The sequence below is a fragment of the Dromiciops gliroides genome, chromosome 1 (genome assembly GCF_019393635.1).
Source record: "Dromiciops gliroides isolate mDroGli1 chromosome 1, mDroGli1.pri, whole genome shotgun sequence".
In the NCBI taxonomy this organism is placed as follows: Eukaryota; Metazoa; Chordata; class Mammalia; order Microbiotheria; family Microbiotheriidae; genus Dromiciops; species Dromiciops gliroides.
In genome coordinates, this window is record NC_057861.1 from 25,984,247 (window position 1) to 26,007,164 (window position 22,918).

Here is a 22,918-nt window from a genome sequence, read left to right on the forward strand (position 1 = left end):
TAAGATCCCTTTTAGATCTAAATCCGTGATCCCACAGGGACTCCGGGGGTACGTAGCAGTAAAAATCTTCCATGGGCAGTGTTGCCTACCCTCCTCCCTCTCCTGCCCTCCCCACCAGCTCAATCATCTCGAGTGGATGCTGGGCCAGGGTAGCCTCTTCTTCAGGCCTGGCAGATTGCCAGGAGCCCCGGGCCCGGCCTCACCTCTGGAATCTGGGTGGGTCATCGGTGACTAGCCAACCTCCAGAACGCCCCTGTAGCCCATCTGAGTCTGGGGAAGAGCAGAGGGGCTTGGGTTCCCCGCCAGCTCCCTCTCCATTGTTGGAAGTGCTGGCTGCTGTGGCAGGCTCACTTTGTGGCTCCTGCCCTTCTGTTTCTGACTGCCGCTGCCACGGATCCCATTACCTTCCCTCCAATTCAATTTCCGGAGGCCATTGTGTACCGCCCGAACCTGATGATTATGAAAAAGCCTCGAATGGGAAGGTGGGGAGAGGGGGAGGAAAGGAGAAAAGAAGCCGTGTGTGGTATCGGGCTCAATCCTAGGGGAGGACTGAGCTCGCTCCCTTTCTTTCTGTGCTTCACATCTGGTCACCACAAAGATAAAGCCATCCCCCTCCCCCTGCCTAAGCCAGGACCCAGAACTCTGTGCCCCTGGGAGCTGGCTGGTCCCGTCCCCATTGACCCAGTGCCTATTCTCCTTCCCGGCCCACCATTGACATTACCAGCACATCACTAGCAATGACTTCTGTATGTCCTATGATTTCTGTTGACTACAGATCAGATTTCTACCATGCCACGCCATCTCTCTCCAATCTCACCATGGAACTTGGAGTCACAAAAACACGGGTTCCGATCCCATCTTATTTACTTACTAGCTGCACAACCCTAGGCAACAACAACAACAACAACAATAATAATAATAATAGCTAAGATTTCTATGGTGCTTACTGTGTGCCAAGCACTGTGCTCAGCACTTTACAAGTATTATCTCATTTGATCCTCACAACCCTGAAGGTCAGTGCTATTATCATCCTCATTTCATAGATGAGGAAACTGAGGCAAGCAAATTAAGTGACTTGCCCAGAGTCACACAAGTAATAAGCATCCGATGCCAGATTTGAATCCATGCTCCAGGCCCTCTTTGGAACTCATTTGCCTCATATGTAAAATGAGAGGGTTGGACTTGACGGCTTCCGAGTTCCTGTGACCCCTCCCCGACAGTCCGGGGTAGCGGCGGTGAGCGGTACTGTGCCCTCTGCCACAGACTGGTGTTCTGGGGGGGACAATCGGTCCCTGGATTTCACTGGTAAGGGAAGCCCTCAATGAGAAGCTCCCCCTGCCCCAGCATTGGTCAAAGGCAGCACTCGACATCCGGGATACGTGGCCAGCTTTCTGTCCAGTCCGCCTCTTGTGGAGGGGGAGGCTGGTCACAAAAGGAGGCTTTGACTGTGGCCACAAAGGAAGAGGAAGAGGTGGGGAGGGCCCCAAGATGCCCACATTCCAAGCCGGGGCTTCAGTTTGGGCCAGTTGAGGGACACGGTCAGGAGTGTGGATGGAGGTCAGGCAATGCGCAGGTCAGAAGAGTGAGGCAGACTTGCCCCCAGGGTCAGAAAGCTGCTTTCATGGACTTCCATAGCTGACACATGCCAGCTTTGGAATTGAAGAAGCCCATCTCTGCTGCCTATTTCCTGTGTGACCTTGACCAAGTCACTTTCCTTCTCCACACTTCAGTTTCTCTCCTCTACAGAGGAAAAAAAGCAAGGCTTCCAGGCTCCTGTTCAATGCCCAATCTGTGAACCCTGGTGAAAAGCAGCCCCTCCGATCCTGTCTCCCCGTCCTGTTCCCCTCCCATTCTACAGAGGAGCCCAAAAAGAAACACCAAATGGGCTTGGGGAGGGGAGATGCATGCTCCATACTTCTCCCTTGGCTGAGGCCGAGGCAGTCCAAGTAAGGATCTCTTCCTTTGTTCTCCCTGCTGGACAGACTTGAGGCTCCACAACCTGCCCTCAGTGTGATGGACCAGAGAAGGATGCAGTGAGACCGTGAAGGGTCTTCCCTCTGGTTCTTTGTAAAGGGCTCCCTTTCTCTGAGGGCAGCAGAACTCTGAAAAGCTCCTTGGGGAATGGCCCAGGCATTCACCGGGTCGAAGGAGAGGGAATTGTGGGGGGAAAGCCATGTGCTCTTGACTCTGACGAGCTGATGCCTATCTTACAATATTCCTTTTTTTTTCTCCCCTTCATTCTGTCTTTTCTGTCTTCCCGCCTCCCAACCCTCTCGGCTGTTCATTTCTTCTCTTCTGCCATCTGGGCTCGCATAGATTCCCCAAAGAAAAGGCGGTCTGTGGTGTTGGACGAGATCCTGGAGCAGCTGGAGGGGGACAAGAGCGAGGACAGCGAGTAGCAGATACTTCAGCTGCTCTCTGGCAGAGAGAGGTACGTCTTCTGCGTTCCTGCCGGGAGCGGGGGAAGGCCCCTGCGGCCTCCATACCTCTGGGAAGGGCAGGCGGTTTGGCCTCAGTGGGAGAGGGGAAGAGGGGACAGCAGATGGCCATCGGCCTCCACCGATTCCCAGTCAAGGGAGATGGTCCTATCACCCCCCTCCCCCATTATCCCAGGCCAACGTATCACCCCGACATCCATAGGAGACACGGCAAGGATGAATGGCAGATTTCCAAGGTCAGGCTCAAGAAGCGACAGACTCACAGAGCCTCAGGACTAGAGGAGAGCTTGAAGGGCTTTTCCAGTGACCCTTCCCCTCGAGAGTGGAGATGTTTCTGTGCTTTGTCCTTGTGTCGCTAGGGCCCGGCACATAGTAGGTTCTTTAGCCTCCGCTCCACAGTCGCTGGAGAGGGTAGCCCTTGAGGCAGCCCTCCCATTATCAGGCAGTTTGCATTAAGAGGAATTTCTTCCTGACATCCAGCCAAAATCTGCCTCTTCAGCTTCCACATGTTGCCCTCTGGGGCCAGGCAGACTCTTCCCATACTGGAGGGCGGGGCCGTTCTCTCCCAGCCCTCCCTCCATCCTGGATGGGTTCCACTGTGGATGTGCTTCTAGAACCGCAGCCCAGAATGGAACAGAGCACTCCAAGCGTGGCTTGACCAGAACCCAGTACGGCGGGCCCTCCCTCCTACACCATGCTCTGGCTTTCAGAGATGCAGCCGGAGGGTGCGTTAGCTCTTTTCTGGCCCCCGGGCCACGCCGCTAGCTCACTGAGCTTGTGGTCCAATTACAATCCATCTTTCAGGGGTAGCACAAGGAATTGGTTAGGCACACTTCTTAAACCCCAAGTGGAAGCAGCCATTGACCCCATGCTGGCCATTCTGGTTTGGAAACTGTCTCCTGGCCCCACTCTTTGGGTATTCTACAAAGACGGGAAGGACAGCTAATGCACTGGATTCAGTCAGAGGAAGACCTGAATGCGAATCCTGTGTTGTCCTGCCTAGGGAGTAGTGCTTAATGCTGCCTATTTACATATTCGTAAGTCGTATTTATTTATGTGTTCATATAATAACTGTGTGCGTTACAAAACCGCCACAAAGTGAAAACGTTGAGAGAATGAGATAAAGATGCAATAAATTTGATCTTAGAGGTAATAGGGAGCCACTGGAGTTTATTGAGTAGGAGAGTCAAATGATACCACTCTGGCAGCTACGTGGAGGATGTAAGGCGGAGGCTCGGTGTAGGGAGACCATTCAGGAGACTTGTGAAAGTCCCGGTGAGAGGCAATGAGGGTCTGCATGAGAGCGAGGACTCTGTGAATGGAAAGAAGGGGATGGGAATGAGAAAGACTGTGCAGGGAGAAATGACAGACAATATTTGGCAGCTGCTTGGATTTGTAGGTTAAGAGTGAGGCTCTTGGGAATCTTATTGAGTAAAAGGAAGTTTGTGCCCTTAAAAAACAATGGAGTAGGGGCAGCTAGATGGCGCAGTGGATAGAGCACCAACCCTGGAGTCAGGAGTACCTGAGTTCAAGTCCGACCTCAGACACTTAACACTTACTAACTGTGTGACCCTGGGCAAGTCACTTAACCCCAATTGCCTCACTAAAAAAAAAAAAAAACAATGGGGTAGGACAACATGGTGCCCTTGTTTCCATGCTACCACCCTAAAGAGTACAGAGCCCCACCCCCCCAGGGGATTCCAAGCCTCCTCCCCCCAGTTTCCTCATCTGTGAAGATGAAAGGGTTGGGCCAGATGGCTTCCGAGACTCCGAGAAGGTCCCATCCAGTTGTAATGCTTTGTGTTCTCAGTCCCTTTTAGTTTGTACCATCTCCTTTGCCATAGACCTGGTACTACAACTCTTGTGTGGCCTTCAGAGGCCATTGGACTGTGATTTTTATTTTTATTTCTATTTTCCTACCAGCCCACCTCTCCTAGTGCATAGATGACAGAATTATTTCGAACAAAAGGATGTGATAAGTGAATGCTCATCTTTTTGGGCACCTCTCTGAAGGCATATCTAAGTAACTATGACCATAGGCTCTTTCTCTTAGCTTCTGTACTGCTCCCCACCCCCACCCCGTTGTTAAGCTTATCAGTAAGCTGTTAGCGTTACAACTACCAGAAGGCATCACCTTGCCCATCACCACCACAAATCCAGCCTTTGGACCCTCAGTCTCCCACATTGCCATCAGGCTATCTGGGATGCCAGGGGTGGGCTCTCCTTCCTCTGGCTAGATTCTCAGGGATATGTAATATTCAGAATTGTTTAGTGGGTGATTCTGTTTGTGAGCAGCTTCCGTCTGAGAGCTCTTTGCCCATCATCTCCAACACCTCAGCACCTCTAGAGCCAAGCGGTTGATGGATTATTGTTGTTGTTATCAAGCATAGAATTGTCACACCCGGGTGACTGGGTAGGGGGGCAAAGATCAGTTGACCCAGATTTGACTCAGAACACCCTCCGTCTGTATGTCATATGAGGATCTTGACTTCCAGGGATGTTTGCCAACCATCTGTAACCCCTACCACCCCTGGAAACTTTTTAGAACATATACATCCAAGTAGACAACAGGAAGTGTTCAACAACCCCCAAGTGTCGATATGAACGATCAGTATAAACTCCACCAACAGAGGATGCCCACTTCAGGCATGAGTACATGGGGCCCTGCACCTGACAGGTGCGCAGTAAATGTAGATCCATGATGATTGTATTCTTCAGTGTTGAACTGCTTGTATATGTTCATTTTCAGGAAACAAACCTTCAGACAAATTATTATAGTGTTATCTGACTAATGTCCAGCATTAACCGTTTATTCAACATTACCCATGATGTCGATTATGACTGACAAAATGTTAATAACTCACATTTTCATAGCTTCTCCAAGTTTATAAAATACAGTCCTCCCAACCATTCGAAGTAGAAGGGTATCTTAAATGTAGGGACGAGGGAGCGCTGACCAGCATGGGAGGCAGCCCCATACCTTTTGGCCCTAGTGCCTCCCTTCTCTTAGGCGTCTCTCAACTACAGCCTAATTGGGGAAAGAAGATAATTCCATGTAGAACATTAACCAACAATCTAAAGCCACATATGAGGGCTCAAGCATCCTTGTGGCATGGAAAGAGGCCTGGATTTAGAGTTGTGGTCCCTGGGTTCAAATCTTGGCTCTGCTATTGACCACCTATGTGACATTATTCAACTTACATAATGTCTCTGGGCTTGAATTTCCTCATCACTGAAATGAGAGTTGAAGTAAACAATCTGCACTGAGAAGATGATAGAGTTAGAACTGAGAGGAGCCCCAGAGGCCATCTAACCCACGCATAAAGATCCCTGTGGGCAGCACATTGACTTAGAAAACCACATGATAACATTTTCTGTGCTTTGTTGCATTTGTTTTGTTACATATTTCCGGATTACATTTTAACCTAGTTCAGGCCACACTCAGGAGATTTTAGGCCCCGTAGAGCCTGTTGGGTATGTGTCTGACCCTTCTGATCTAGTCCAGCCTGTAGATGGGCAGGAATCCCCTTTGCGTTGTTCCCGACAAGCAGTTGTTCATCCTCTGTTTGTCATTCAAGGCCTTTCACAACCTGGTGCTCTCTTGCCTCCCCATTCTTTTCACACTTCAACCCCCTCCATGTGGGCTGCAATAAACATCATCCAGGAGGCCATTGTAAACTGGGTGTCAGGAAATACCTCATAGCCATCAGAGCCATCCTTGTGGGGGGAAGGGACATGGAGGCCGCCAAGAAACAATGTGAAAGATGAAGATGAAATTCTCATTCAAGCTTCCTCTAGAGGCAGGGGCTTCCCATATATATGGGGGGGAGGTTCCTTTTTCCAGTCTGAATTGACCGGATGGCGAATGAGATCCCTTTGACCCTAATGATGGGAGCTAGCTCTCTTCAGGTTGTTTTTTTTCCATGTCTTCTGCTTTTGACCACCTGGATCCTGGGGGTTTCACATGAACAAGGGACCCAGATGAGACCATTAAATCACCCTTTCTCCTTTCAACCAAAGCCAGGATTTGAACCTTTTGCCCTAGGCTCCCAGACAAGTCCTCAGACTCCTCTGGTCTAAAAAGAAGGTCAGTAGCAAAGTGATGATTTCCATGTGTGAAATTGGAAGGACAGGCCTGGCAGTGATGTGGTAGTGATGTATCTCCCCGTCGGAAACTTTCCAATTGGTGTTCTCATGTCTGATTTACATACTGGGGTTGGAAATACCATGGGGGGATGGGAGGAGGGAGTGAGAGGGGGAGGGGAGAAGATGGGCATCAAGATGGGGAAGCCACAATGTAAAAGATAAAGCTGAGATTCCGACTTGAGCCCTGAAATTCCGATAGGAGTGCTGGGATCCTCCTCTCATTGTTTAGAGGGGAGGAAGGAGTAGGGGAAGACCCTCAGTGCACACTCTCTCTCTCTCTCTCTCTAGATGTAATTTGGGAAAAGAGGGCAGGCAGAGCAAAATTCTAAGAGCAAAAAGATTAATCCTCCCTCCCTCCCTCCACGGTTGCTTTTTTCTGACCACGGGCCATGTAAGGTTCTGACTCCAGCCCTCTAAGGCCTGAGTGTCAGACAGAAGACAATTTCAGCAAGGCTTTTTTTTTTTTTTAAACCCACACGCTTCCTTTTTTTTCTCCACCTCCCCCCCCCTTTTTTTTTGTCTTTTGTGGTGGGACAGATTTCTTGCTGAGCCTCTCGGTGCTCGGCAGCAGCAACGAAAAGGATTAGCGCTAGCCGAGCATGTAGGCTTTGGAGAACAGAGCCGAGTTTGGTTTCAACATCTAATTCAATTTGTTCTGCCGAGATTGAAATATGAAATGGTTGCCAGCCTAACGTTCAGAGGCACCGGGGAAGGGGAAGGGGAAGGGGAAGGGAGGGGAGAAGGGGGGAGGGCTGGAGAGCGGAGTGAGATCGCCTCCTGAAATTTAAATTTTAATGAAAATGACTTTAACTCTTTGTTGCTCATCTAAAAAAAATGACTCATGCCTCCCCCCCCCCCCCCAATCCTGGAAGCCGTGTCTTTTGTCCCCAGCCCCTAATGAAGGGATCTCACTTCTTTTTTCCCCCTTAATGATCCTTTTCTTGTTCAGCAGCTTGCTACAGGACAATTTTTCAGATAATTTAACTCAAAAGAAATCTAATGTGGTTTTTTTTTTGTTTTGTTTTTAAATATCAAATGCAATTAATCCCAAGTGGGTACATGTGTTACAGCTAATTGCTGTAGAGATGGCAAGTGGAGCCCTTTGCCAGGGGCCCAGGAGACCCAACCAAGGCCATGGCAGACTGGACCACCTGAAGATGCTGAGGTCACTATTGGTCAGAGGGCAGAGGACAGACGCAGGACCACAAGCAGCATTGCTTCAGAAAACTCAGTATAGATAGGACACATAGGGAAGAGACATGTTCTGGAAGGGACAGTGGATTTGGAGTCAGGAGACCCAAGTTCTAATCCTGGCCCTGTATGGCCCTGAGCAAGTCACTGGAGCATCCAGTTTCCTCCTAAGATGAGAGCATTGGACTAGAGAGATATTCTGTGAGGTTCCTTCTTAATCTAAATCCATGAGCCTATGACTTCCAAGCCTGGCTTGCCTCAAAGGTATCAAAGACATGGGATCAAAGAATGTTAGACTGAAAATGCAGGAATTATTTGGCCCATGCTACCTTCATTTTACATGTGGAGCCCAAGTCCACTAGCCTGCCCAGCCCTGCTTCTAGGAGAGCTCCCCCAGAGAAGCCAGACATTCAGTCAGTAAGCATTCATTGAGTGGCCAGGAGTGAAGGAGTGAGTGAGTGTGGCTAACCACGCACTTCTTCCAAATCTTAGCCAATTGGAGGGGCCAGGGCCACAGGGATCATCCAAGGTGAGAAGGGTGGAGAAATAGGAGTGGAGCTGTCCAGGGACTGAAGGGGTGAGCAATGCTGACCTGAGCACAACCTGAAAATAGAGGTTCTTCCTGAAAACGAAGGTTCTGGGAGGAACGTAGCCATCATAGGAAGGACAGGGCTCTATATCCTGCCTGTGTGACCCCAGGGAAGTTGTTTTACCTTATCTGTAAAACTGTGGCCTTCAAGGTGCTCTGTCAACTCAATACCTACAGATACCATACTCTTCTTTACAAGCGGTCACCCATACTTTGCTCGTAGACCTCCCGTTCTGCTCTGGGACAAAGCCTTCCTTGTCAGGAAGTTTCTGTCTTCTGTTCTGCCTCAGCCTTCTTTTATCTCCACAGCCTGACTACAAGGAGGGAGCAGAGCACAGAAGATCCCTGCCCCTGCCCCTGCCCCTGCCCCCAATCAGCAGAGTGGCCACCCCTTCTTCCCCTGCGTTGCCATTTGCTTTGTCCCGATGAGTGTTCTGGGGCTGGAGGCGCTCACCATCAGAGACAGGGAGCAAGACTGCTCCAGCACCATCTACCAGGCCACGGGTCCTTGTGGTTTAGTGGCTAAATTGGAGGGACGATGCGATCTAATTATAGCGTTTGCAGAAATTTCATCCTGGCTTCCTTAATAAACCCCCACTTTGACTTAATTGCGGCTTTTGTGCAAATGATCTTTAGGGGCTGAAATGTGCCATCCTTGGGCTTCAGCCAAAAACTGGCTTTTTGGACGGGTAGAGTTGGAAACAGCAGTTGCCTCCAGGCTCCTTGAGAGAAGGAAGAAACATTTGCTTATTCTGGCCTTTAAAAGTAGGATTTGCTTTCCTTTTTAAATTCTTTCCTAGCAGAATGTAAACACCTCCAAGATAGCCACTGGCTTGCTTCCATATTTGTCTCTCCAGCCTCTGATGTCATACCTGACACATAGTAGGCACGTAATAAAATACTTGTCCAAGGAAGGATCCCTTTAAGGATCTCTCAGATCATTTGAGGGGAATAGAATCACAGGCACCAGAGGAATTAAGATTCCTGCTCCGTCTAATAGAATCAGGGAACACCCCCTTTCTGTGTGTGTCCTGGGCTCCTCTGCCACTTCTCTCTCACCCTCCTTGCCTACTGGTGGATCAGGGCCAGACATTGAGAGTGGGGAGCCCCTGGGGTGAGGGAGGAACTTGGGGGTGGCCATCTGGAGCCATGGTGCTTTAGAACCAAGAGGAAAAGGAGGCCATCCCCTCCCTCAGTTTACTGATGGAGAAACCAAAGACGAGAAGTGTGGGTGGTGACTTAGCTGGAGGTCCTGCAGCCGGTCAGTGGCAGAAACAGGAAGTGACCCCAGGTCTTCTGAGCAGACAAGGGAGAAGATATTCCATTAGCACGTGCTGTGTGCTAAGCACTGGGGATACAAATAGAAGTAAAAAGAAAAGCCGTCTTCTCCCCCAAGGAGCTTACATTCTAATTCTGTGGCTGTTTGGTTGTGTCTGATTCTTTGTGTCCCTGTAGACCATACTGTCCATGGGGCTTTTCTTGGCAAAGATACTGGAGAGGTTTGCTATTTCCTTCTCCAGATCATTTTGTAGATGAGGAAATTGAGGCAAATGGGTGAAGTGACTTGCCCAGGGTCATACAGCTAATGAGTGTCTGAGACTAGATTTGAACTCAGATCTTTCTTTTATATTTTTGGATAGTATTTTATTATTGCATATAAATTACATGTAAAGATAGTCTTCAGCATTTATTTTTGTAAAATTTAGATGAACTCAGGTCTTCTTGACTCTAGGCCCAGCACTCCATCCACTGAGCCACCTAGCTGCATTCCTACATTTTACTGGGGGAAGACCTCAAACAAAGGTGGAAGGGATGGAGGTAGAAGGAGGAGAAGAAGACGTGGAGGGAGCCACAGGGTCAGCCAGGCTTTGAAGGGCTTCGGACGGGAAACAAGCAGAGGCTTTTGAATCGGATCATGAAGATGACCGGAAACCACTGGAGTTTTCTGAATTAGGGAGATGATACGGTAGGACCCGCCCTTTAGGAAGACCACTTTGGCCGGTGGATGGACTGCAGTGGGGAGAGACTTATGGCAGGCAGACCCTCAGCAGCGACAGAAGCAGCCCACGCGTGATGGGCCTGCACCGGGTGGTCCAGTGTTCAGAAGTGCATCCAAGAGAGGGAAGGAGGGGGGGCATGGGAGCCTCCTTCCATTGTTCTATCCTGCTCAAAGAGCAGCACCTTGGAGATCATCTGCTTAAACTCCTTCTTTTCCAAAACGAGCCAAAATGAGCTTCCCCAGTTTGCTTAGGGCCACGCGGGTGATCAAGTAGCTGGCAGAATTGGAACTCAGGCCCTCTGACTCCAAGCCCAGCGCTCTTCCCCCTGTTCCCCATTGCCTGCCGAGCCTCAGTTTCTTCCTCTGCAAAGGTCAACAAGTCATCCAGCATTTATGAAGCACCCACTCTGTGCCAGTCAATCAGTAACCATTTATTAAACACCTGTTCTGTGCCAGGCAGGGCCCTAAGCACTATGAAATGGAATCAGACTAAATAAATGACCTCTGGGGTCCTTTCCATCAGTTTATTGAGCACTTAGATGCTAGGTCTGCAGAATCACTGAATTTGAGGGTTGGGAAGGGAGGTCCATGGGGAACCCATACACAGAGGAATCCCCACTTTGACAGGGAAAGCGTTCCCCAGAAGCAGCAGGCAGACTCACGGAGCTTATAGACAAGTTAGGGCGAGAATACATGAAAAACAATAACTAATAGACAATGGGTCACAGTAGCAGATGCCACAGGTCACCATGTTATGAAGGAAGTGGGAAGGAAGGAAGGAAGGAAGGAAAAGAAAGAAGGAGGGAGAGAGGGATTAAGGAAGGAAGGAGTCCATCTGACCCTTAAGGAACTTACATTCCAGTGGGAATGAATGATGACCATCTTTATCTTATCCCTCTGTCTTTCCATCTTCTGAGCTTCTTAGGCCCCTAGAGCCCCAAGCGATTGCCCCTCAACACTGCTCTGCAGGCAAAAGACTGACACCCCGAGTCTCAGGGGCAGGCGGTGGCTGAGGATTTAGGATTCAGCCCAGAATTTTAAGGGGGTGGCTTTTGCTGGGGAAACGGCGCTCAGCTGGTCTTTGACCAGTGAAGTTTGCAGGGTCTTTAAAAAAAAAAAAAGGAGGCAGCTTAATTTAGCGATCGAGCTGCTGGTCTCAAATTCCCCCACTCTTGGGAGCCTTTCAGTGACAACATATTGACAGGAACACTGGATGACTAGTCTTTACATCTACTCTGTGGATGCTGAGTGAGAGCGTAGGCTTGTGTTGTTCTGTACAGAATCCATCCAGACGGGTGTCTGAGGGTCCCTGAGCCACGTCACCGTTGGAGCATCAGTAAGTAAAACGCTCCAGAGACGAGAACAGATAAACTGAGGCCAAGCCCTGTTCTCTGCGTGCCCTTCCTCCTGGCCCCCTCTTCTTCAAATGCAGAGCCTTTTTTTTAAGGCTCCCCTAACTTAGACACCTCTTCTATAAGAATTCCTTCTTAATATCTCCAGTCATACTTTCTCCCTCCTTAAATGACCTTGTATCCACTTGGCTATAAATACTTTTGTCTCTCTGTGTGTGTGTGTGTGTGTGTGTGTGTGTGTGTGTGTGTGTGTGTGTGTGTGTGTGAGAGAGAGAGAGACACAGACACAGACAGAGAGAGAGATCCCTCCCTAGTATAATGTAAACTTCTTTAGAGCAGGGACCATTTTGTCTCCTATTATCCCACTCACCTAGCACAGCTCCTGAATCTCTTAATAAATCATAATAAACTCCCTTAACCCAGTTGGCCCCTTCAGGGCCAATTTTGACTCTTCCCAGATGCTGGATGGATAGAACTAAAGCCTTCATGTACGCTCACATAACCTGTGGGCAAGGGTGACTACCCCTACATCCCAGAACTGCTACATAATAGAGATTTAGAATCATCAGGGACCTTAGAAACTAACCAGTCAGTCTAACCCCACCCCTCCCCATTTTACACATGGGGAAACTGAGGCTGAGCCCCCAGCGCCACCCCTCCCATCTTAGTTAGGCAATTGGCCCGGGCTCACAAAGCTAGTAAATATTTGAGGTGGGTTTTGAACCCAGTTTTTCCTAACTCCAAATCCAGCTCCTCTGCCCACTATGGCATGCTGCATCTCAGTAGCCATCACCGCCATCACTGCATACTGTCCGTCTCCGCCCCCCCCCCCCCCCCCCCCCGCCTGCCCCAAGGTCCTTCCCATGATAACTGCAGAATACAGCCTTCTCCCGAGTTGCACCAGTGAGGCATCACAGTGAATAGAGCACCAGACCTGGAGTCAGGAAGGTATGAGTTCATATTCAGCTTCAGATACTCACTAGCTGTGTGACCCTGGGCAAGTCACTTAACCTCAGTTTGCTTCCGTTTCTTCAGTGGCAAAATGAGGAAAATAACAGCACCTCCCTCCCAGGGTGGTAGTGAGGATCAAATGGGATAATAATGGTAAAGCCTTTAGCACACAATAGGCTCTTAATACAACCCTCCCTCTTTGTGCCCCTACAATAAGAAAGCAGCATGGTACAGTGGGAATCGCACTGTATTGGGAATCAGACCAAGCTCTACCACTTACTACCTGTGTGGTCTTGGGCAAGTCACTTAATGCCTGTCATCCTTGCTTTGCTCATCTCTAAAATTGGGGGGTTGGGGAGAATTAGACTAGGTGGCCTCTAAGGTTCCCTCTAGCTCGCGATCTATGCATCTGTTGTCCTTGGTTTTGTTCAGTCGTTTTTCAGTTGTGTCCAACTCTTCATGACCCCATTTGGGGGATTTGCCATGTCCTTCTCCAGCTCATTTGACAGGTGAGGAAACTGAGAGGCAAACAGGGTACCACAGCCAGTAAGTGTCTGAGGGCAGATTTGAACTCAGGAAGACTCATCTTCCTGACTCCAGGCCTGGCGCTCTGTGCACCACAGCACCCCCTTCACCCAAAAAACATTTTACATCCTAAGGACTGACTGCAGTGTGTCGTGCTAGGCAAAAATTTATTACACACCCTGTGTTCAAGGAGCTGGTGAAACAGTTAAAAAAGGAGGGCATTCCTCAAGAAACCTCCATTCTACTTGACGGCAACATATACACAATTAACCTAATATAAGGTGATTTGAGCAGAAACCATGACCAGCTGGGGATGGGGCAGCAAGGGTCAGTCACTGCCCACCCAGTGGCTAGGCAAATGCTAAGGTGTTCATAGCATCTCTGACAAAATCGTGCTTTGCAAGTTTGATTCCATTGTCTGGAGCAGGGGGGCTTTTAACCTGAGCCCCCAGCGCCACCCCTCCCATCTTAGTTCATGGTCTTTATTTCAGTCTAGTTGTTTTCTTTTGCTGTCCTTTGTATTTTACTTGATTCGTTCTGAGCAGGGCTCCTTAGGCCTCCCCAGGCTGCCAGAGTGGTCCCTGATAACCCCTGGTCTCAAGGGGCCCAGCCACTACAAAGGCATAGTGAGATTTCCAAATCATCAGCCTCTGTAGGCTGAGGCCCAGTCTAATAGAGAAGGCCTTGCTTCCTCTCTTCCGGCACAGTCTGGGACTATCCCTTACTATCAAGAAGCTCACTCCCTTAAACAACTTCCGGTGTTCTATCAGGGCCTTCCCTTCCATTTCCAAGTGGCAAAGTGGAACGCGGCTCCCCTTTCTTCCTACCACCCCCTCTCCTCTATGGAGAGAGCAGTCAGTCAATCAACAAACATTCATTAGATGCCAAGGATGTTCTGTGCTGCTTCCTGGGTGTGAGTAATGAGAATGTCTGGGCTTGTCTCTTCATTGGTATAGGAAGCTACCAGTTGAGAAAATTTCCTCTTTCAGTGCTCATCATTATCTTCTCTGAACTTAGAGTCTTAGGGAGTTGCCCAGAGTACACTGGGTTAAATGGCTTGTGTGTCGTCCCCCCCCCCCCCCGCCCCGAATTACCCAGCCAAGATGTGGCAGAGGCAAAACTCAATCCCAGATATTCCCTCTATCCCGTACATCTCTCATATGTCCCTGGGGATACCCCCCACCAAGAAAAATTCTTGCTTTCAGAGTGATTACGTTCAATAACAGAGTCAACAGATGCATATATAAGCATATAGAGAATAAATACAAGGTAGTTGGGGAGGGGGCACTAACAGCCTTCCTCTCCCCACTGCCCTATGACTTAGGACTCCATCTTGTAGCTCTCTGTTTCCCCAGTTTTATTTGTCCCTCAAAGCAGCTCCTTAGGCAAATGTGCCACATAGCTCCAAGATCCTGTAAAAGATTATTATAGCCTCTCTGCTCTGATTTTAAAAAAGGGATTTCCCACACGGACACTTTCCTCACAACCTTCTGCCCAACAATGGAAAGTGGCCAGACTAGGGGCAGCTAGGTGGTGCAGTGGATAGAGCACTGGCCCTGGAGTCGGAAGGACCTGAGTTCAAATCCGGCCTCAGACACTTGACACTTACTAGCTGTGTGACCCTGGGCAAGTCACTTAACCCCAACTGCCTCACCAAAAAAAAGGATCGACAAAGGCAGTGTGGTCTAGTGGGCAGACTTTTTCAAACTCCAGCGCTCAGGAGATATTTTATAATCCCAGTTTTTCTGTGGGCTCATTTTGCCATTTTGAGAACAGTTGCTTAATTTAATTCCACAAATCTTTAAGCACCTAGTGTGAAGATAAGAAAAATACACACACACACACACACACACACACGGAGTAACTTCTTTTCTTCTAGAGGAAAACAATACGGAGAGGTTGTGAGGCATCGTGGGAAAGCATTGGATTGGGATGTTGGAATTCAGAGGACCTGGATTCCAATCTCACCTCTGCCACTTACCAGTATGAGCCTGGGCAATAGGACTTACTGAGCCCCAGGTTCCTCCTCATTGAATGCTGTCTGTGTCCCAAATCAGGAAATGAGAGAGTGGGAACAGATAACCTCTAAGTCCCTTTGTGCCCTTGGACCTGAGACCACATGTGTGGCATGAAGGGCCCAGAATTCAGGTCAAGAGTCCCGGCCAAGAAAAAATGACAGGCTCAGCACACGCAGAAACGTTAATGCACCAATATTGTGCCTTCTCTGTCTCCTTTGGGGGATCTTCCTGCCCAGTAATTGTGCCGCGCCCCCCCCCCCCAGCACAGTCAGCCTCCAGTGGAGGAGTAGTCTGCTTAAAGCTTTGGTTCTGCCACATCTGGCCAAAAGAGCCTTGTCAGAGAACTTTGAACCCTTAGGGGGGGAAAAAAGATCCTTTGAAAACACAGTCCCCTTCATTATTATTCCTGTTGAATTTTTTGCTCGGGCTGGATACTCTAGGCCTAGAATTGGGGGTCCCACAGAAGCAAATCTTCCCCCTGCCTTCTAAATTGGAAAGCTGCTGCCTGGCAGGCTAATGAGGACTACAGGCAGGTGTGGAAAGGGGGGGCCTGCGTGTCTTCCCAGGTAGTCCTGAATCTGTACTCAGAGGAAACAAGATATTCAAAGATTTCTTGCCAGGGGAGCCCCAGAATTCCCCTGCTATTAAAAATCAAATTCAAACTTGGAAGGTGAATTTAATCTTCCTGATTGCTGTTGTTCTCAGCCAGTCTTCAGGGAGTGTCAGGCACTGCCAAGGGACTCAGATGGCTTTCTCCAGGCACCCAGGTGGAAACCAGCTCTGGCAATCTCATTTCCTCTTACTTGGAGGGCTCGGATCCCTTTGTCTCTCCTGCGCTCCTTGGTCCATCCCAACTCCAGTTCGTACTCAGGTGGGCCAGAGAATGTTGTCCAATTACCCAAGTTCCACAGTGCTGTAGGCTTTAGAAAGAGCAACAAAAATAATAATTCTTCTTTTTATCATTATCGTTATTGAGGCACAGAATGGCATAGTACTTGAGGGCCAGTTCTGGAAACAAAAGGACGTCGGTTTGAATCTTCCCTCTGACTCCCAGTGACTGGATGACCCCCCGGCGGGTTACTCACCCTCTCCAAGACTGAGTTGGAGAATTGTTCCCAATCTACATTGATGTAGTTTCCCAATTAGTATTAGAGATAACTATCTGGGTACCAAGAGGTTATATTTGCAGATCTCTTTCTGTGGGGGGAGTTTCATACCCCACCCCCAGCCTCCCGTGGAACTCCCATCCAACACTTAACACAGTCATCAAATCTGCATTGGTAAAAAGATTTCCCGCACGGACACTTTCCTCACAACCTTCTGCCCAACAATGGAAAGTGGCCAGACTAGGGGCAGCTAAGTGGCGCAGTGGATAGAGCACCAGCCCTGGATTCAGGAGGACCTGAGTTCAAATCCGGCCTCAGACACTTAACAAGTACTAGCTGTGTGACCCTGGGCAAGTCACTTAACCCCAATTGCCTCACCAAAAAAAAAAAAAGAAAAAAAGTGGCCAGACTAAATCTTATTATCGTCATGATTATTTTCAACATTTATAGAATGCCCCTCTATTCACTGAGTACTTTGCACATATTACTATCTCTCTACCCCAGCACTGTGAGGAAGGCACAGCTTTTAGTATCCCATTTTACACATGAGGATAACTGAGGCTCAGAGGTTAGACAACTCGGCCATGGTCACATAACTGTCATGTCAAAGGCAGGATTGGAACTTAGGTCTTTCTTTCTCTAGGGGCCACCCTGTATGCACTATGGTATATTAGCTCTCGGTAATAACACTAGTAACAATCACCATCATTGCTATTATGTCTAAAACTGTAGTGCCCACGTGGTTGACCAGCACCTGCTTCTTCCTGCTTCTATACCCAGTGTTTTGGATATCCCAATAGAGGTTTATTTTAATATACATGGTTCACCCTTCAGGCTCTTGTAAGAATGGTGTGACTCGTGTTTCTCCCTTAAAAGAAATCTCATCTTTCAGGTTATTTCAGGGATATATTTATTCAGGGTCAATCAGTGAGAATATAGTAGAAAGACACTATACATACATATACACACACGAAATCAAGACCTCAGCCCAAACCTAGATCCCTATCATAGCTGCTGGTGCCTTCTCACTGTGATTGCCTTCCATCTTGTTTGTATCTGGTTATTATCCTATAGTAGGTCTCTGCCTTTCAGATGTGAGCTGGTTGAGGGCAGAGACTCCCTTACCGTACTTTACCACAGTTCCTTGCACATAGTAGGCACCTAATACAGTCCTATTGACCGGTTGGCTGCCAGGCTGATAAGTTCCCTTCTGGGCACCTCATGTTTCCTAAGGTCACTGCCAGCCCCTCTGGCCTGTGATCCTCCGGACTGGGGACCTGCGGTAGCTTGTCATCCTAAGCAGCCTCTAAACCTCCCGGTTGACTCACCACCCCATTGTTCTCTGATAACTATTAGATTAGCCCCCAGCGCTGCTATCTGGTTAAGGCAGCATCCGTGGGTTTGTTTTAGCTCGTTTCTCCCCAGCCCTGTCCCTCACATTTTCTGTGTAATGAGCTTTCGCCGTACTCCAGCTCCTTTCCAATTTCCAAGCCCTCCCTGCCCTCTCTTGTCGAAGTGGGCACCCCATAGCTGCCCTAGACACTTCCCGCTATCTCGCCCTGTCAGATTCTCTCATCATCCCACAGACAACCTCAGTGCCTCTTCCTCGTGGTGTTAGCATTCAGAGAGCGCTGGGGGGGGGGGGGGTCTTAGGCTTCCCCTCACCCCCCGCCCAGGATCTTCTCCTCCCCCATCTGCCGTCGATAGCAAGGTCTGAACCCCCAGTTTTCCGGAACCCCCCCTCCCACCCAGCACCTCCATTTTCCCATCTCCCTGACAGTCGGTGCGGAATTGAATTATAGCGGCGAGCCAGCCACTTTCAAAAAGATATCCCTGTCTGCGGAGATTGATACGGCGTGTCAAGGCTACGCGAGCTCTCCTGTTTTCTCCTGAGTCTTCTGCATTCGGGAGACGGAGGGAATCACATGGCAGCCGGCTGAGATTTCAGATTTATCCACTCATGAATAACAATCAAGCTAGGTAATTCGCAGTAAATGGGGATCCAGATTGACTAATAAGGAAGGCTTTCACCCCAAACTGGGACTAGGGGAGAGAGACGAGCAGGCAGCATCAGCAGGGGCAGGTGTGAGGAGAATGTGACTGCAATGCCTGAAACTTGCGAAGCAAAGCGGGCCCAGCAAGGTGCCTGCCCCCAAGCCCAGAGAGCACAGGACCCAGCTTGGAGTGGAGAGGGAGCGAGCGGGGCAGCTGCGGGGCCCTCCACCCACGGGGGGCGACCCGCCAGCACCCTCCGCCAGGATGTTGGGCGGCTGTGATCGGCTCCTGCCCCAGCCAGGGCAGGCAGCAGAATGATTTATGCCTTTGTTTGCTGTCCTTTTCTGTCAGAGCTGGGGCAGGGGCGGCTAGATTACACCCCCAAGGCCCCTGGCCAGAGCCAGTGAAGGGTGATGTCACGGTGCCCAGAGGTGATCCCCCTTCCCTTCGAAAGCTTCCGACTCAGGATCAGGGACCGAACCAAAAGGGGAGTGGGTCCTAAATCGTTTTTTCCTGGTGGAGATTCACACACTTAAGGATTTTGAGCAAGAGCCTCGGGGTGGTCTATTTAATCCCCATGTCATACAGATGAGAACACAGACCCAGAAAGGTTAAACAAGTTACCCAAGGTCACCCAGGCACCACAGCTGGGCTGTGAAGGAAGTCCTCTCCCTCTTTCCGCTGCTCTGTTCTCCTGTTGGTGCCAAAGGATGACAGCAGGCAGAGAAACCAGGCCGAGGCTCCTAAAAACAGCAGGGGGTGGGGGAGAGATGAAAGTTTGCCGGGTTGGGAGTTGATTCCCTAGAGGGGACTCATCCCAGCAGGAGCAGTGGGTGAGAGTGGTGGAGACATGTTTTAGCATGATACAGGGGAGCAGGAATAAAGAGCTTTGAGTGGAGCTGACTACAAGAAGGGGCCCCCTTGGGAGGTAGGAGACCCCCAGCCCCGCACTGGAGGCCTCCAGCCAAGAGCTGGGTGACCCCTTGTGGGGATGCTTGGTCAGTTTCCCTTGGAGAGGATTCTTAACCAGAGATTATCTAGCCCACCCCCCACCCTTCATTTTAGAGACATTCACAGAACCACCGATCTCAGTTCTAGAGCTGGAAGGAGCCTCAGGCCTAGATGAAAAAACTGAAAAACCAAAGTGACTCAGAGCCCAAGGTCACACAGGGATCAAGGAGCAGGGTCTGACCTTGAACCCAGCTCCCTGCCTTCCCAATTCAGGGCTTCTGACTGGGAAATGCCATAATCCATGCATGTAGTATCAGAGGCAACCTTGGGCATCTCCGGAGAGTGTGGAAGAACGACTTGCTGACACCTAGAATGTTAGAACATGAATCCACAGAAGCTCCAGGGGCCCCCTAATTCTGCAGGTGAGGACACTGAGGCTCGGGGAAATGACTTGCCCACAGGTCACAGAGGTAGTGGGTGGTAGAATCAGTGCTGGGGCTGCTAGGAGGTGGGGCTAAGGCTGAGAAGAGGGCCCATAAGTAACCAGTCAGTCTGCATTTATTAAGTGCCTACGGCATGCTAGGACTGTGCTAAGCACTAGGGATAAAAAGGAGGCAAAGTACAGCCCCTGTCCTCAAGGAGAGTGTTGTTGTGAGGGCCAGGAAGTTCACAAGTGAGGCTATGGAGAGGTAATAGGACAAGAAGAGAGTTGCTGTTAGTGGAAATTTCCCCTCTCACCCATCACCGCCACCGCCATCCCTAGGTCCCTCTGCCTGTAGCCTGCTGGGGCAGGGTGTTCCCTCTGTCTGTCTGTTAGACTGGAGATCTGTGTTCCTGTTTTTAACAGATGCTTAGGGGGGATTAGCAGAGAATAAATCATACTTAATCCTTTACCTTGCCAGCATAATACTATTTTCTTTGCTGAATTCCCTAATTGTTTGGAGGACATTTGCCTTCGATAAGCAGCTTCTCCCTCCCATCCTCCCCTACCTGGGCCTTTGATCCAGCAGTCGGCTGGGTCTGGATCAGGGGACCTGGGCGTGGCACCCCCAGAAGTAATCATGACTGGCCATCAGACCCCCAAGGGAGAAAAAGCTGATCAAGCCCTGGTAGTCCGTTCCTCCCTCAAAGTCAAGCAGGCTCTGCCTCCTCTTACATCCCCAGAGCTCTCTCTGAATCCCTCCTCACTCTCTGCCTCACATGATACTTAGCTGTATAAGCATGTTACAGGCATGTTCTGGGCACCGTGTAATAAGCATGTTCCTTCCCCCCACCCCATGGGGTCGAAACCCCTGGAGGGCAAGACTTGAGGATGGGAGAATGGCCAAATCTGAAGACAGAGGACCTAGGTTTGAATCCCAGCGGCTCTGCTTACTGACCTCTGCCCGGTTGGGTACCTGACCCTTAGGCCAGTGTGGAGGCCCAAATTGCCTAGGTGGGACCAGGTGGCTTCAGAAACCCTCTGACTCAGCCTTTGATTTCCAGCTGTCCTTTCTGAAATGTTTGTGTCCCTATTGGCCCATAGTTGGTGCTTCGTACTTGGTGAATTGCGTGGCACATAGTGGGTCCTTGAAGTTTGGTTGGTTGTCCTTTGTCCTCCGAGATGACCAAAGTGATGTCAGTGTGTCGGAGTCAAGTTAGTGTGTCAGACTGTGGCTGATCAGACCAAGAGGAGCTCGGAATGCTCTACCACAGGTTGGGCACAAATCTTCCATGGGAACATCTGGGCTGGATTCTCTACATTTGCGCATCTCCCATTTCTGTTGGGCCGCTACAGTTCTCTGATGAGGGCACGCCATGCCAGGCGGTCCTGTGCCAGGGTCTCCCGTGTCTCACAGTTAATTCCAGAGTTCTTCAGAGAGACCTTGAGAGTGTTCTTGCGTGGCTTCTTCTGGTTTATTATCGATTGACTGAATGGTCACTTCCAGGCCCCTGATCTCAGGGCGATCATGCTTCCACTCAGGAAGCCTGCTTTAAAGGGTGCTCCTGCAATGAATGTGGGTACGGGACACCCTGAGTCTTAGGGTAGTGTTGAGCCCCAGTAAGCTACATGGAAATCTGGAGACATGATAGCAGACGGTCCTTGAAATGCACTCAGAGAAATTTCCATTTGGATTGTGGGGCTCGGTCATTCCACTCGCGACCCATTTTCACCTGAGAAATTGACACCACCCCCAGTATGTAGGTGTATAAAATAGGTAAACAAGTCAAACATTTGCTGCCGGATTTTTCACAACCCCCATATGGGGTCACGACCCACAGTTTAAAAAAACTTGGATCTGGACAACGTGCTGAATTGAAAAGACTGCAGGTTTGGGGGTTGGAAGACACCCCCACCACTTAGTACTTTTTACAACCCTGGGCCAGCTCACTTCATCTCCCCAGCCTCAGTTTCCTCTTCTGTAAAAGGTTATTAAGTGATCTCAGAAGGGAAGAATACTCGAGGGAGGGGGTGGGACGATTCCGGTTTTCATTCTGAGGGTCCAGTGTAACTTCATTTCTGCACCTGGGAGAAGCAGGGGAAATGCCCGTTTCCCCAGCTTGTGGCTACTGGGAAGGAGAAGGTCTGCATCTCCAGCAGGGTGATGACGCTCCCAGTGTGGGCAGTCAGGGCCCTTGGTCACTGCTGGTTAGTACACTGACTGGAGCTCACCCTCCCCAGGCCACTAGAGTTGTCTTCAGGGGACAGGTTATTCTTCTACCATAACAGGTCCAAGAGTAGTTGTCAGTTTTTGCACACTGGGGAGGTGACCAAGCCCCGTGCATGTAAACCTGGAAGGTGGGGTGTCTTGAGGACTGCCTCACTGCTGCCTACAGCCAGAGATCAGGTGGGCTCCACCGAATCAGTGGCCCAGTGTCCATTGTGCAGATGGAGCAGCTGAGGGGCGCAGGGCAGCTTGCTACTCTGACGCCTCTGCTGCTGTCTCAGAAGCAGCTGTTCTGCAGAGGCAAACGCTGTATCTGAGCATGTGTTATACCTGCCTGCCACTAAGGAAGATGCTCTGGTCTAGAAGCATAGAGCCCTGAAGGGCAGCACTAGGAAAGCCCTGACATGGATAGTCAGTGCTGGGAGGGGACGTTAAAGACCATTAACACACCCTACTGTCAGCTAAGATGATCATAATGGAGGTGGCATGGGGAAGAGACACTGGGCATGGATGAAGGAAGGAGACTTGGGTTCTAGCCAGAGCAGGGATTTGAACCCAAGCCTCTAATTGCAAATGGACTGCTCTTCCCATAATACCTTAGACCTGGAATTGGAAGAGAATTCAGAGGCTGTATGGGTCACCTCCCCAAAACTCTTAACTCTTACCATAACTATAAACTAAAATTTTGCAGATGAGGCCCAGGGGGATGCAACTGACTTGCCCAAGTCACAGAATGAGTGAGCAGAAGGAGGCAGAATTGAACCCTGGTCCTCTGTGTCCAGAGGGCACCGTGTCCTTTCCTCTGTCCAGGCTGTCCTTTTTTTACTGACAAGCCCTGGAATCTGGCCCTCGAAGCCGAGCGGTGGAGGCCGGAGATATTCATGAGGGGCTTGGAGAATGGATGACCTCAACTTGTTGTTGTTGTTAATAATTTTTATTGTATTAGAAGCAGGGAGCTTAGTCTTTGTGATATATCCCCGGCAGCCTGGAAAGGATTCATTTGGTGCCG

General features: G+C 49.8%; 1 protein-coding gene across 3 annotated transcripts in view; it reads left to right on the forward strand.

The window, feature by feature from the left end:
- The window catches only part of RBM19 (RNA binding motif protein 19), a 172,159-nt gene that overhangs the window by 144,590 nt on the left and 4,651 nt on the right, over nt 1–22,918 (forward strand). For all 3 annotated transcript variants that reach the window (XM_043979827.1, XM_043979828.1, XM_043979829.1), the window contains one exon: nt 2,317–2,431. In XM_043979827.1, the coding sequence (XP_043835762.1) occupies nt 2,317–2,399 (83 nt within the window). In that variant the 3' untranslated portion in view covers nt 2,400–2,431. The remainder of the gene's footprint in view (nt 1–2,316; nt 2,432–22,918) is intronic.